The sequence below is a fragment of the Dasypus novemcinctus genome, chromosome 30 (assembly GCF_030445035.2).
Source record: "Dasypus novemcinctus isolate mDasNov1 chromosome 30, mDasNov1.1.hap2, whole genome shotgun sequence".
NCBI lineage: Eukaryota > Metazoa > Chordata > Mammalia > Cingulata > Dasypodidae > Dasypus > Dasypus novemcinctus.
The window spans coordinates 26,936,004-26,950,331 of NC_080702.1; the positions used below are offsets into that span (position 1 = coordinate 26,936,004).

Consider the following 14,328-nt stretch of genomic DNA (forward strand, 5'->3'; position numbering starts at 1 on the left):
CCAATGAGCCCGCGAGAAGGTCTCCAGAGGGAAGGCCGGCCCAGCCGCCGGCCCGTGCCCAGCCTCCCATTGGCTCGTACGCCGGAGTGGCAGGGCGGCCCCGCCAATCGGGGCCCGCGCGGAGGAGGGCTCGGGGCGCCGGCGGGGGCGGGGGCCGGGGCGGGAGGTCGCTGGGGTCGGGTGTCGCCTGCGAACCGGATGAGGCGGCGACCGTGAGGCCGAGCCGGGAGCGGGAGGACGTCGCGCCGAGGCCCGGGCGGGGGAGCAACGGCCGCGGCCCCGCGTCGTTGAGGGCCGGGGGGGGGGGGGGCGCGGAGCGCGCGGGGCGCTCGGGGCCGCCGGCGCCATGGGCAACCGCGGGATGGAGGAGCTGATCCCGCTGGTCAACAAGCTGCAGGACGCCTTCAGCTCCATCGGCCAGAGCTGCCACCTGGACCTGCCGCAGATCGCCGTGGTGGGCGGCCAGAGCGCCGGCAAGAGCTCGGTGCTCGAGAACTTCGTGGGCCGGTGAGCCAGCGCGCCGGGGGCGGGGGCCCGGGCGGGGCGCGCCCTGTCGCCGCGGCGCCTGCGTGCCGGGGCCCGGGGGGTCGGTCCCCCGCCCTTCCGCGCCGTCTGTCCTCCGGCCCGTCTAGATCGATGAGGAGGGGGGACCCCTTCTCATGGCTGAGGGTTCATGAATGGGGGGCACCCCCTCCCCCATCCGCATGGAGCAGCCCCCCTGCGGTCAGGCTTGGCCGGCTGTGGGTCCTCCCCGCCCCAGCTTCCCTGTCCATCTGTCCAGCCCCGCCGGGCTGCCGCTCTGCTGTCTGTCCTCCGGTCCGTCTAGATCGATGAGGAGGGGGGACCCCTTCTCATGGCTGAGGGTTCATGAATGGGGGGCACCCCCTCCCCCATCCGCATGGAGCAGCCCCCCTGCGGTCAGGCTTGGCCGGCTGTGGGTCCTCCCCGCCCCAGCTTCCCTGTCCATCTGTCCAGCCCCGCCGGGCTGCCGCTCTGCTGTCTGTCCTCCGGTCCGTCTAGATCGATGAGGAGGGGGGACCCCTTCTCATGGCTGAGGGTTCATGAATGGGGGCACCCCCCCCCCATCCGCATGGAGCAGCCCCCCTGCGGTCAGGCTTGGCCGGCTGTGGGTCCTCCCCGCCCCAGCTTCCCTGTCCATCTGTCCAGCCCCGCCGGGCTGCCGCTCTGCTGTCTGTCCTCCGGTCCGTCTAGATCGATGAGGAGGGGGGACCCCTTCTCATGGCTGAAGGTTCATGAATGGGGGGGCACCCCCTCCCCCATCCGCATGGAGCAGCCCCCCTGCGGTCAGGCTTGGCCGGCTGTGGGTCCTCCCCGCCCCAGCTTCCCTGTCCATCTGTCCAGCCCCGCAGGGCTGCCGCTCTGCTGTCTGGCTGGTTTGTCCAGGATGACTTGTGCCGCCTGGCTGCCCATCCGTGCCCCTCCCGCGGACTTTAGCACTTGGGCGTGGGTCCTGCTGGCGGGTGACCCCAGCTGGTCCACCTCGCGGGGAGCCCTGTCCTCTGCCTCGGTCCCCCGGTGAACCCTGGCTCGTGTTTTCCGAGCAGATCCTTCTGTCTGCCCTGATGATCGTTCACCTCCTTGTTGGCCCCAGCAGCCCCTGGCTTTGCGTCTGTCTTGGCCCAGCCCCCCTCTGGCAAGGGGAGGAGGACAGGAGGCCTCGAGAAGCCTCAGTTTGTCCCATCTGTTCCTTGGGCACGTTTCCTGTTCTGGGCGCTTGATGATGAATGAGAGCAGGCTCTCAGGAAGGAGGATTTTCCTCTCCACGCCCCTTCTGCCTTCCTTTTCCTGCCCTTCCGCCTGCCACTCGTGCGGCTACTTCTCCATTCCGGGAGGGACCCTGGCGGTGGCTGCGTGATGTTCATCTAGGAGGCCCGGGGCGGCCCCCTTTCCTTCGTTCGGCCTCTTGAATCTGGCGATGAGCCGCTGGTCTCTTTATCGTCCCAATCCTAGCCGCGAGCAGGGAGGCTCGGAAGGGCCTCGCCACTTGCCAAGGCCACCGGGTCGGCCGCTGAGTCCAGCCGTGAACTTCCTCCCGTGCTCTCTGTCCCTGGCACGTTGCCCTCGCTCTAATGTGGCGGAAAGGTGTGGCCTCGGGGTCAGCCAGGCGCTGGGCATCCGGGAAGGCGCTGTCCGTTTCATTTGCTTGGCGCGGCTTGCTCGACCTCAGTTTCCCTTCCTGAGGTGGGCAAGGGTCCCTCAGGGGAGACTGTTGCGAGGATGCGGTAGCATGGCGCGCGGGGAGGGCTTGCTTAGCGCCGTGCCCGGCGCACAGTAGGTCTGCAGGACAGGGATGGGGGGCCGTTTCTCCCCGGCTGGTTCTTCGCATGACAGAGTCTGTTCAGGGCACACCCGGGGTTTCATTTAAGCCTTTGGAGGCTGGAATCCCTGTTGTACAGAGCAGGAAACTGAGGCTCCAAGAGTTGAGCATTCTTCCTTGAGGCTGTTCAGTGAGGAATGGGGCTTCTGGGGTGCGGCCCCCAGGATCTCTTCCCTCTTCCCATCCCCTCTCAATCCTTCTGCCCCTCACCTTCCCCTCCTGCCCACCCCGGTTGTCCCCTGACCCGCCAGCTCCTGTGGCACCTTCTCCCCACGGTTGTTAAAAGGCATGCGTTCTGTGCCCGAAAACAAGAATTGGGAAATGGCCTCTTTTGGGGTGCAGGGTGCTCAAACAGGGCTTTAATCCTTTGGATTTCTGGAAGGTGCAAAGGGCCTGGCAGCTGCAAAGCCCTGCTACGAGGGGACTGGCCCGCACTTGGGATCCCACCTCCGCTTTCTTTCGTAAGTTTGGCCAAACTGTGCCGCCAGCGCCGAGCCTGTGCCCCCACCCCTCCGTCGCACACCTGGACGGTGGCTGGGTGGCTGGTTTCAAGGAGCCACCAGGAGAGCGTGCCCTGGGGTCTGTGACCAGCCCGGGGAGCTGGGCCCACCTGGGCTGCTCCCACTTCACCAACCCCTGCTGACGGGTTTTCCGAGGAGGATGTAGCCGGAGCAGAACTGGCCCAGCTGGCCCAGCTCTGTGCCAGGGAGCCAGGGCCTGCCTGCCTGCTGGGCCTTTTGTTTCACCTGCCCGGTGTTTACAAAGTTTTGTTTTTATTCAGCTGTCCGTATTTTTTAAAAAAACTCGACTGCCCATCAAAAATCCGGACTGCCGCGGTGCTAGGAGAACGACGCGCTCTTTGAGAGTCGGGCGGGCTCTGCGTCCGAGGCCCTGTGCTCCTGCTTGAGTTGGCCTTTCGGGGCCTCTGGTTCCTTTCTTGTAAAATGGGGGCGATAACTGGACCCTCCCTGGGGACCTGGCATGTCGAGGCAGGTAGGGCTTGGAAGGCACCGGGCGAAAGGCCCTGGACTCCTGGCTGCTCCTGGGAGGGTCGCTGTTATCTGGCCTGGCTGGGCCTATGCCATGCTTGGCATTCCCTGCCTGAATCTCCGAAGCAGCAGCCGCTGCCATCAGAACAGGAGTTGCCGCAGTCCCCACCACTCCCTAGTGCTCACCCACGCCCATCTCCTGGCCCTGGAAGCCTTGGAGTTGAGAGACTGTGCACCAGAAGTTAAACCTGTGGCCTGATGGCAAAGGGCGGGCAAGACTCCCTCTCCTGTGACCCCGTAGCCCCAGGAGGTGGTGGAAGGCAAGGAGGAGGGGCTTGGGAATTTTTTCCCTGGGGGGAAGAGCAGGAGGTGGCTGGGGCTTGAGCCAGTGAAGCTTCCCTCTGGACCTCAGTTTGCTGAGCCAGGAAATGGGATTGATCACTGCATCCGTTTCCAGTCGGGTGACCTGAGGCAAAAAGTGCTTCCCCGCCTTCTGGCCTCAGTGTCTTCATCTGTGAAGTGGGAATTAGGGTTTTAGGGTGGTAAGGTTATTTGAGATCACACTAGTTCTTGGTGGATAAAGGGAGAGGGGGCGTGGCAACCTTACAGAGGGGGTCAGGGAAGGTGACAGCTCCAGGCGGTTCTTGGAGGAGGCCAAGGAAGAGCCACCTGGAGATAACGCAGGGCACCTCCCTGGGAGCAGCCGTGCAAAGGCCCTGAGGCGGGAGACTGCATACCGTAGAGGTCGGGGAGCTCTCAGGGTGGGCGCCCAGCCAGGGAGAGCTGCCCAGGTGCTCCGAAAGGGTCTTGCTCAGAGGTCCTGGGCCCACCGAGGAGTCCCACCCAGTTTAGACTCGCCCTCGGTCGAGCGCCTTTGATCCCAGTTCCAGCCACCTGTTCTCGCTGAGCAGACCCCCAGCCGTGTTGCTCCTCGGTCTGGGGTGATCCGTCCCTCTGGGGTGCTGCGTCCGGGCCGCGGGGCCTCCTCCTGGCACCTGGGAGGGCGCCCAGGGCCTGCCTGTTGGAGGGCGGTGGGCTCGGGGCCCTGCTGGCCCGGCACATGGGCACCCCACGGCCGCTTGCTCCCCTCGCGGTCTCAGCTGATTAACCCTACTTGGGAGCGCGGCTGCCCTTCCCACTGCCCCTCCTTTGGGGCAGGCCCAAGTGCGCCTCGGAGACGAGGTCCCTGGCACCAGGGCCGGCAGGAAGGGGCTCTGGGAGCGCCACCTCCCATCTCAGGGCCTCAGTTTCCTCACCTGGAAAATGGGGCTCCAGTGCCCCCCCCCACCCCGGGAGTGGGCTGAGGCTCCGATAAGCGAATCCCTGCAGGGGCTTTTGTGATCCTGGGGTTTGGGTCAGCACCCGGTGACGGTCAGCTATTAATCTCTTTTTCCCTAAAGGAAAGGAACGCGTTATTTTGGTCAACAGAAGCAAAGCATCGTTTCGGTGCAAACATGCGTCGCGGTGCCCATCGGGAGAGTTCGGGCTCCAGGGACCCAGCTGGGCTCAGGATGCACACAGACCCCCCTTCCCGGGGTCCTGAGCGGCCGGCGGGGGGTCTCCCCCGTGGGTCTCCCCGTGGGAGTTGAGGCTGCAAACAGCTGCTGGACCAGGAGCGTCCCTTATCCCCGTCCCCGTGGATGGTGGTGGGAACGGGGGCGCAGAAACGCCCCTGAAGCGGGAACTGGCTGCACAGACGATACCTCCAGACTCAGAAGTAGCGCCTCAGAATGGTCTAGAAGAGCCTCGGATGCCGGGAGAGCTGGGTCAGGGTGTCAGGCGCCGCACGGCCCGGGCCGCCTCCCGCCCCTGTGTTGGAAACAGCCCTGAGGGCACAGGCACTTCAGAAGGCTGTAGCCCACCCTCGCCCCTCCCGGCCCGGCCTGCGCTTGGCTCTCGCCCCCCGGCTGGGGTTTGTAACCCGGAAAACAGCTTTCCTCGAAGCTCGGAGCCGGGCGGCCCGAGGGCCCTTGTGGAGTTTGCTTGTCCACGCGGAACAGCCCTCCCCAGGGCCACGAGCTGCCGCTCTCCTCCAGCCAGCGGGCTCACCTCTGGGCGAGCGGGGGGCGGCCTGGCCGACGGTCCCAGAGGTGGCCCCGGCAGAAGAGGCCGGCCCCTGGCATTTGCCTCCGACTCCAGGCAGCGCCTGCCAACCTGCACGCCTGATTTGAATGAAAACGATGAAATCACCAGCCCCCCTCCACGGCTGGGAAAAAAACCACACCAGCACGGGAACATCCGCTCAGCCTTCATGCACCGCGGGTGCCAAGCGCAGGCTGTAATTAAGCCCGGATTGTGTTAGAGCGTTGGAGAGAGGCGGCCCCGTAATGCCGCCTTTCGAGAGCATTAGCTGCCACCCGGAGGAAAGAGAAACACTGCCTCGCCTCCGGGGTTGACAAGATCCCTGCTTCCGTGTGTGTCCTGGGTGCCCGTGAGTCCTGGCGGCTGGGTGCGGTGGCTGGGGGGCAGGGGTTTTCAGGTAGCCCCTCACCCCCGCCCCAGGGAGACGCCGCCGGTTCCGTGTCGTCTACTGCTGGGTGTTCATGAAAGAACGAGAGCCCATGTCTGTGCGGAAGTGACCCTGTGCTGTGTCCAGGGGCCTTGCGTGAACGAGCTGACCACTTGGTCCCAGCAGCCCCGTGGACCGGAGCCACTCTCAGCTCGGCAGGGGGGGAAACCGAGGCCAGGGAGGGCGGCCAGCCTGGAGTCACACGGGGCCACGCTGGGTGACTTGCACCAGGGTCTGTCATCTGCAGAGCCAGGCATGCCGGGGCAGTGGGCGTGGGGGGCAGTGGTGGACGCCCCGGCCCCCCAGAAGGAAGGGCGCGCGGCCTTCAGGACCCGTCGAGGCCGGTGGCTCCGTGTCCGACCGGCACGTGCTGAGCGGCACCTACTGTGCATCGGGTGCTGGGGAGCCAGCGGGAGCCAGGACGGACAGAGAACAGCCGAACGGCTCAACGAGCCAGAACGTGCTGAAGCAAGAGAAGAGCAGGAAGTGGGGTGACCCGTGGTGGCCCAGCGAGGACACGAGAGGGCACGGCAGGTGCAGAGGCCCCACCCGCCCCTCCAGCCGGGTGCCCGCTGAGGACGCGGACAGGAGCCGGGCAGAGGCGAGAAGCAGCGGGGACGGGGTCAGCGTGCTGCCCGCCGCACGCCTCCTTTCCCTGAACCTCAGTTACACAAGCGCAACGCGAGGACGGTGTTCTTGTGAAAGGGAAACCGTTCCAGTGGGAAGGGGTAGAGCACACGCCGCGCAGCCTGTCCTCGCCTCCATGTGGGAGCACCGTCGTCGGTTTGGAGCGCGTCCTGCCAGAGCCCTCGCCCTCACGTGCCTCTCTGTTCACCTATTGAAAACCCGTAGCACTGCCGTGGGTTGGTTCTCCGTCGGCGCGTCTTTTTTCCAAAACCAGATCCCCCTCTTTCTGACGTCGACAACTTCTTTGCCCGCCACCCGGGACGTCTCGTGGGTCCTTCCACGCTGCTGTATCTGCGACGGCTGCTTGGCGCGGCCAGGAGGGTGCGGAGAGGAGCCCAGGGCCGGCGGGCGGCGACAGCCCTGTCCACGGCCGTGATCCGCACCACGCGAAGCCGGGCCTTGACCCCGTGCACGCGTGGGGACACTGAGGCACGGGCTCGTGCAAGGGCCCTGCGTTTCCGCGTGGCCAGGCCTGTCCCCACGGCCCAGGCCCGTGCCCCTGCTGGCTCTTTTGGGTTTTCCGGCCTCCCCTCTCCCCCTGGCCCGGTTTCTCGGGGTCCGGTTCGTACGTCAGGGTGGCCTCTCGCGTTCCTGGAACGGGTGCCCGTGGGAACGCCCGTGCCGCGCCCTCCTCCCACGTCACTGTGCGTTCCCCAGGGCTTTGAGGCCCTTCCGGGCGCCGGGCTCCCTGCTGAGTGCCACCCGTGTCACCCAGATGAGACAGCCTGAGAGAGGCGGGCGGGGGGCCCGAGCCCCCGGCTCCCCACATGTTCATCCAGTGCGCACCCGTGGGGACGCTGCCCCACAGCCGGGCGCGGGGCTGGCTGAGAAGGGGGAGGTGGCGGCCAAAGAGGCCACGGTGTGTGGCGGGCACGGTCCCAGAGCCGAGGCCCCTGTGGGCAGGAGTGCAGCCGGGAGCCCTTCCCGGGGGCAGCAAGCCTGGCCGTGGGCGCTGGCACGGCGCACCTCCTTTCCCCCTTCACGGCTGCGTAGCGCTCCGCTCTGCAAAGGGGCGCGCGTCCGTTTCCCTGCCTTTGGCGTGGACGCCGCGGCGCTTTCTGGGTGTCCAGTCCCGGGATCGGAACCCGGACACGTGAGGGCCCTGGAGCTGGGGGCCCTCGCCTCCTGCGCCCCGCTGGGGTGGCACGGGTGGCTGTGGCGCCGGGCGGAGTGTCATGTGCGCGGCACCCCACTGTCTCGTCACCTCCTCTGTGGGCACCCCAGCCCTCGCCCACCCCTCCCTCGTCCCTGACTGCTGTCCTCGTCCCCCATGGCCTGTCCTCCCCACAGCAGCCAGAAGCCCCCTGAGCTGGGGCACGGCCCTCTGCCCAGAACCCTCCCTGGCTCCCACCGGGCTCAGAGGGAAGGCCCAGCTCCCAGGGCCCGCACGACGGCCTGGTGCACCCCCGCCCTCCTCCTGCACCCCGCCTGTGCACCCCACTTCATGGCTCCCTCCACCTGGTGCCTTGCCCCCCCGCTTTCGCCCCGCGTCCGGCTCCCTGCCCCCGTCTCACTCAGGCCACCCGCCGTGACGCGCCCATCGGCCCCCGACATCATTTGGCGTACGCTGGCCCACCCGCCTCTGTCCCCATCCCCGCGCCTCGGCTCCAGGCCAGGGGAGTCGGTCTGTCTGTCCCTCGCCGTCCTGGCACCTGGTAGTCGGGGCCTGGGCGTTGCGTGAGTTAATTCCGTGGCCTAGAGTTTCCCTGAGAATGGGCCTGAGCACTTGGGGGGCTCGGGGCGCTCACGGGGTGGGGGGAGGCAAGCGCAGCCTCTCTGTGGGGAGTGCCGAGGCAGCCTGGCGGGGGCGGGCGTGGGGGTCTCCTGGGCTCCCCGTGGCACGTGAGGCCACCAGGGCTCCCCCCCCCCCGGCAGTGGCCCGTGGCCTGTGAGGCCCTCCCTACCTGGAGGACCTGCCTGCGGTGCGTGCTGCCTGCCCGGGCGCCAGGGGACCCGTTAGTGCTCCCGGGAGACGGGGGCTCCCCGCGGCGGTGGCCTCCGGGCCCCGCTGTTGACATCGGAACAGGGAATGTCTGGACCTGCGGGGCTGCGGGGAGGGGCAGGCGGCCGGGGCCCCCCCACCCAGATGCAGGGGGAGGCACCCGGAGACGCTGCCGCTTGACCACCTGCCCGGGATGAGCCACCCCCTGGGGCGCTGGCCGGGCGTCCCCGAGCCCCGCGGGTCCCCAGCCAGGGCTGTGCACCTGCAGGGGCAGTGCAGGCCTTCAGTTGTTCGTTTCCACCCAGGGGGCAGGGGTGGAGGGAGGACCCCCGCCAGGGCCAAGGCCCGGCGCCCCCGGCCCAGACGGCCCCGCTGCTGCTCCTGCCGCACAGCTCAGCGCAGCCAGGCGGAAGCCGAGGCCACCCGGCCGGCCCCGCGCAGGGGCCAGGGAGGACCCGGGTGGCCCAGGAACCTGGGAGGCGCCGCTTTCCCCAGGAGGGGCCCACCTGGGAGCTGGCTTGTGCTTTTCAGCTCTTGCTTTTCTTTCCCCTTTCCTTTTTCTTTTTCCTTAAGCGTTAGTTGACCACTGTTTACTCATCATAAAAAGAAAACGTACTTTAGGTTGACGGGCACAGAGGAAATTCCTTTCACCGGCCACGTGGAGAGCACCTCTTGCAGCCGGAGGCCCTCGGCAGACCCTTTCCCCCTCCCTCCCCACTCTAAGTCCACCAACAAGCCCTCTCCCCAACGTCCTGCCGTTTAGGCTTTCAGAGGTTCCTGCTTTGCCTTTTTATTTTCACTCAACTTTTTCATTTGGCAGAATTCTAGATTTCCTGAAAAGTTTGGGAAGATTGTTCAAGGAGCGCCACCTACCTGACGTTACTGTCCTACTTTACCGTGGGACCGCGGTCACGATGCAGAAAGCAGCCGCTGAGGAGGAGTATTATTAGAGCAAATCAGTTTCATTGGCTCACATTAATAAAGCACATCATTCATCCATAGTGTACAGTCAGTGGTATTCGGTGGAAGCGCATAGTTGTGTATTCATCCCTTCAATCATCACTAGAGCATTTTCATTATTCAGCAATAATGAAAGCAGACCGACAAGATTGTTCACCTCTCAATCTCCTTGTTTCTCCTGCTGCACGTCACTGCTGTTTCTGGCTATTCTTGCACATCTCTTTATTTGTCAGGCATCCTGTTGTGATATAGTCACATACCGTATACGACCCGTCGAGTATTATTATTAACGACAGCCAGACTTTATTCGAGTCCCCTGGGTCTCCCCCCAGGACCCCCATCCAGGGCCCCGCAGCACGTTTAGTCCTCGGCTGTCCTCGGGCCCCGCCCACCCGCAGCGGGTCCTGAGTTCTTCTGGCGTCTCATGGCCATCAGACTTCGAAAGTGGGCCAGTCGGGCGTCGGGCAGGATCCCCCAGAGTCTGGCTTTGTCTGGCACGTTTCTCACAATGAGCCTGGAGGTTATGGGATGGGGGCAAGAAGACCGTAGAGGGGGGGCCCTGCTCATCTGTCGCAGTTTGATACGGTTACGAATTCCAAAGATAGATACTGGGTTATGTTTGTAATCTGGTCTGTACCTGGGCGTGATTGAGTTACGATTAGGGCTTTGCTTGGGCCATGTCATTGGAGCACTGAGTCCCCGCCCCTTGGTGGGTGGTGGCTCCCAGATAAAAGGCATGGCACTGGACAGAGTGGAGGGTGTTTTTGTTTTGTTTTGTTTTGTTTATTTCTTTCTCCCCACACACACACATTCCGTTGTCTGATCTCTGTGTCCATTCGCTGTGTGTGCACAGAAGAACAGGCTCCAGGAACTTTCCGGAGTGGGAGAGGGGTGATTATACTCTTGCACCACCAGTTGAGGGTATTTGACGTTAGAGTTTGATGCTGAAGCCTTAAGCTGGAGCCCCGGGAAGTCAGCTCCCAGAGGAAAGAGAAGCCAGCCCAGGAAGAGAGGAACCCTGAGCCCAGAGAGAAGCAAGCCCCAGGAACGTAGGAACCCAGGAAGCCTGAACCCTTGCGGACGTCGGCAGCCATCCTGCCCCACATAGCCTTTGGGGAGGGAAGTAACTTTATGGCCTGGTATCTGTAAGCCCCTACCCCACATAAATGCCCTTTAGAAAAACCAGCCGGTTTCTGGTATTTTGCATCAGCACCCCTTTGGCTGGCTCAGCCACCGTCCAGTCAGAGCAGTGTCTGCCCATGGCATCCATGAGACTGACCTTGACCTTGATCTCTGGGTGAAGGCGGTCACGCAGGTGTCTCCACTGGGAAGTCCCTCTCTCTCCTTTTCCTACGCCATCCTTTGGACGCACAGAGGGTGCCACTGAATGTCGTTTGACTAGGTCGTATGTCCACCCGGCTCGCAAATAAAAAACTATAGAAGCAGATGCTTCTCAACCAATTGGGCTCCCGGCTACCATATGGGAGGTCCAGAGTTCGATGCCCAGGGCCTCCTGGGGAAGGCGAGCCGGCCCACGCGGAGTGCTGCCCTGCGCAGGAGTGCCGGCCCACGCGGAGAGCTGACGCAGCAAGACGACGCAACAAAAAGACACAGAGGAGAGACAATAAGAGACGCAGCAGACCAGGGAGCTGAGGTGGGGCAAGAGAGTGATCGTCTCTCTCCCACTCTGGAAGGTCCCAGGATCGGTTCCCGGAGCCGCCCCATGAGAAGACCAGCAGACACAGAAGAACACACAGTGAGTGGACGCAGAGAGCAGACAATGGAGAGGGGGAAGGAGGGAGAGATAAATCATCAAAACAAAACAAACCTGTAAAGCCATGCGAGGCCAGTGCCCGCGTAGCTAAGCACCGCTTAGCATTTCCTTTGTGCCCTCCCACATCCTCCGGGCAAGTAGAAGCGAGTGCCAGGGAATGCCAGCGTGGTCTTACGCCCCGCCCCAGCTTTGCACCCCGCTTCGCGCCCTGCGATTCCTTCTTCACAGCATTTCTTGGCGCGCTCAGTGTCCTGGCCCAGACAGAGCCTGCTCGCCGGGTTTCCTCTTCCTTGAGGCATAATTGACGGTACAGTGACAGGCACCTTCCCGACAAATGCCAAGATATGGGGAGCTGCCGTCACCGTCAGGATGCCGAGGCCCCCCCACCCCAGCCCTGGCAACTGCTGATCCCCTCTCCACCCGCAAGGGTTCTGCCACTTCCAGAACAAACGCAGGCGTGCAGCCTCTGGACCCGGCTGCGCTCACAGCCTAACGAGCGCACCTCAGCGCCCTCCGCGTCGTCACGGGGTCCGGCAGCCCGTCCTTGTCCTTGTGATTCCTGAGGATTCCCAGGGCAGGGACGGCCACAGTGGCCCCCGTCGAGGGCCGCTGGGTTGTCCCCCACTCGGGGCCACTAGGAACAACAGATACAAACGTTTAAGCACAGGTTTCTGGAAGATGGAAGGCTGACGTTTCTCTTCTTTTTTCTTTTGCAAACGGGTGTCAGTTTTTTCCAGGAGCGTCTACTGGAAAGTCCATCTTTTCTCTCCCTCCCTGGCCCTTGGACCTTTGTCAGATACCAAGTGGCCATATACCTGGGGGGCTATTCTGGACTAGAGAATTGCACGCCCTGAATTTTCAGGTCCACCCTTTTACCAGAACCACAGCTGTCTTTGTTGCTGTAGTTTTATAGTATTTCTCAGAATCAGGTGTCCTGAGTCCTTGAACTTTGAGATTTCCACCTCTGTCATTTGTTTGTATCCATATTTTGTTTAGACTGAGTCAAATGATACGTAGTATACTTTGTCTAGTTTCTTTGACTTAGCATACTTTTTCCCCCCCTACCATTGATGGATGATTATTAATGCATTACCATATGGTACAGTCCATAGTTTGTTTTGGATGTATTTTTGCCCAAATAATCGCTCTGATATTAACCTTTTTTACCCCCGATTTATTTATTTATTTCTCCCTCCCCCTCGTTCAGCCCTCACTGTCTGCTCTCCATGTGCTCTTCTGTGTCTGCTTGTCTTCTCTTTAGGTGGCACCGGGAACTGATCCTGGGACCTTCCAGAGTGGGAGAGAGGTGCTCAATCTCTTCTACCACCTCAGCTCCTTGGTCTGAGGCATCTCTTATTGTCTCTCTTCTCTGCCTCTCTTTGTTGCGTCATCTTGCCGCATCAGCTCTCCCCACGGGTCACTGCTATGTGTGGGCCAGCGCTCCCGCGCGGGGCAGCATTCCACATGGGCCATTACTCCTCGTGGGCCAGCTCACCTTGCCGGCCAGCTTGCTTTTCACCAGGAGGCCCCAGGAATCAAACCGTGGACCTCCTATACGGTAGACGGGATCCCAGTTGTTTGACCCACATTCCATTCCCTGGTATTAACCTCTTATATATAACGTTAACAGGGGGTGGAAGGGCCTCGAGAGGTTGGGCACCCGCCTCCCACGTGGGAGGTCCCAGGTTTGGTTCCCGGCACCTCCTGAGGAAGACGAACAAGAAAGCGAGCAGGCAAGGAAGCCATGGTGGGGCCAGGGGGGTGGGATAAAAATTAAGTCAGCTCTCTTGGGGACTCCTGAACCAGGGCAAAGTCCTACCTGGGTCTCTAGTGCTTGTGACACTTTCTGCCCTGGGCTCCAGGCCACACCCCTACCTCCTACCTGAGATACAGGGGGAAAAGAAAAAGAAAAAAAGGAAAAAACCATCAACGTACCAGAGAAAAACACGCACAGCGAACCCTCTTGGGGAAAACGAGCCTGGTTCACGGTGGCTGTTGGCATTTACCATCGTGAGGCCCGGCCAACCTCTTCCCCAGGAGGTGTTTTTTGTTTCTTTCTACTAATATCTTTATTGAGATCTCGAATTCACATGCCAGAGAAGGCACCCTCTCTTTCAGTACAGTTCAGCTTTTAGCATCAGTGACAGTTGTGCCACCGTCACCACGATCACAGTGTAATTTCAGGACGCTTTTGGCACCCGGAAAAGAAACCTCCTCCGGGCGTGCCTTGGAGGCAGTGCAGGCTGGTTTTGCAGGCCACTGCAATAAAGCGTGTCACGCAAATTGTTGGGTTTCCAGCGCGTATAAAAGTAATGTGTACGCTCCCCTGTAGTCTCATTGAGTACGCAATACCATTATGTCTGAAAAAACAACATACACCCCGCAATTAAAACGTGACACAAGACAGGAAGCGAGCGCATGCTGCTGGAAGAATGGCAAAACAGTGTCGTAAAAAAAAAAACAACACCCGCAGTAACTTCTTTTGAGTATGACTATCTGTAACACAAAGGACTAAATCTCAGCTACACCATGCCCTGGAAAATACTATGCAGAGCTCAGCCACAACCTGCAGCTTGGTATATCTACGTTCTGATTAATCTGCAGCCGAGCAGCATTCAAAGAAACCAGTGCTATCTGGAAGATTTATGCTCTGCATCCCATTGAGGAACTCTTTTATAGGTCCTGCATTTTTTCTAAAACATCTGGGCTTTGAATGTCACTCCATTAAGAAAAAGTTCAGCAGCTCAGTAATCAGCACCAACATGACCTTACCATTAGAAAAATACATACTTTTAGGCTCATCTTTCAAATGTACAACTCAATGATGAAAACTTCAAAACTTAAACCAACGTTAGATGTTTAGCACATCTGTTTTGGGACTAATTTTAAAATATTTATTTTATTTATCCATAATGTTTTTAAAATGTGACTCCTAATCAACAGCCACAACCCTTTCACTGCTCTTTTCTTTCAACTCCAAGGGAATGCCTCTTTTGACTTCAATTTCAACTGCTCTTGAGGATGAATGTCTACCCTATTGCTGGGCAAAATTTTGTTTACCTTTGGTATGCAATCTTCTCACTATCAGCACTTACACCACTCTCTCCTTGAGGCTCAGTTTCCATTATA

General features: G+C 61.3%; 1 protein-coding gene across 8 annotated transcripts in view; it reads left to right on the top strand.

The window, feature by feature from the left end:
* Positions 1-289: 289 nt before the first annotated feature.
* The window catches only part of DNM2 (dynamin 2), a 97,402-nt gene continuing 83,363 nt past the window's right edge, over positions 290-14,328 (top strand). For 3 of the 8 annotated variants that reach the window (XM_058290288.2, XM_058290284.2, XM_058290285.2), the window contains exon 1: positions 290-507. In XM_058290288.2, coding sequence (XP_058146271.1) covers positions 347-507 — 161 coding nt within the window. In that variant the 5' untranslated portion in view covers positions 290-346. The remainder of the gene's footprint in view (positions 508-14,328) is intronic. The other 5 variants (XM_058290291.2, XM_058290287.1, XM_058290289.1 and 2 more) reach the window with 3 other exon arrangements.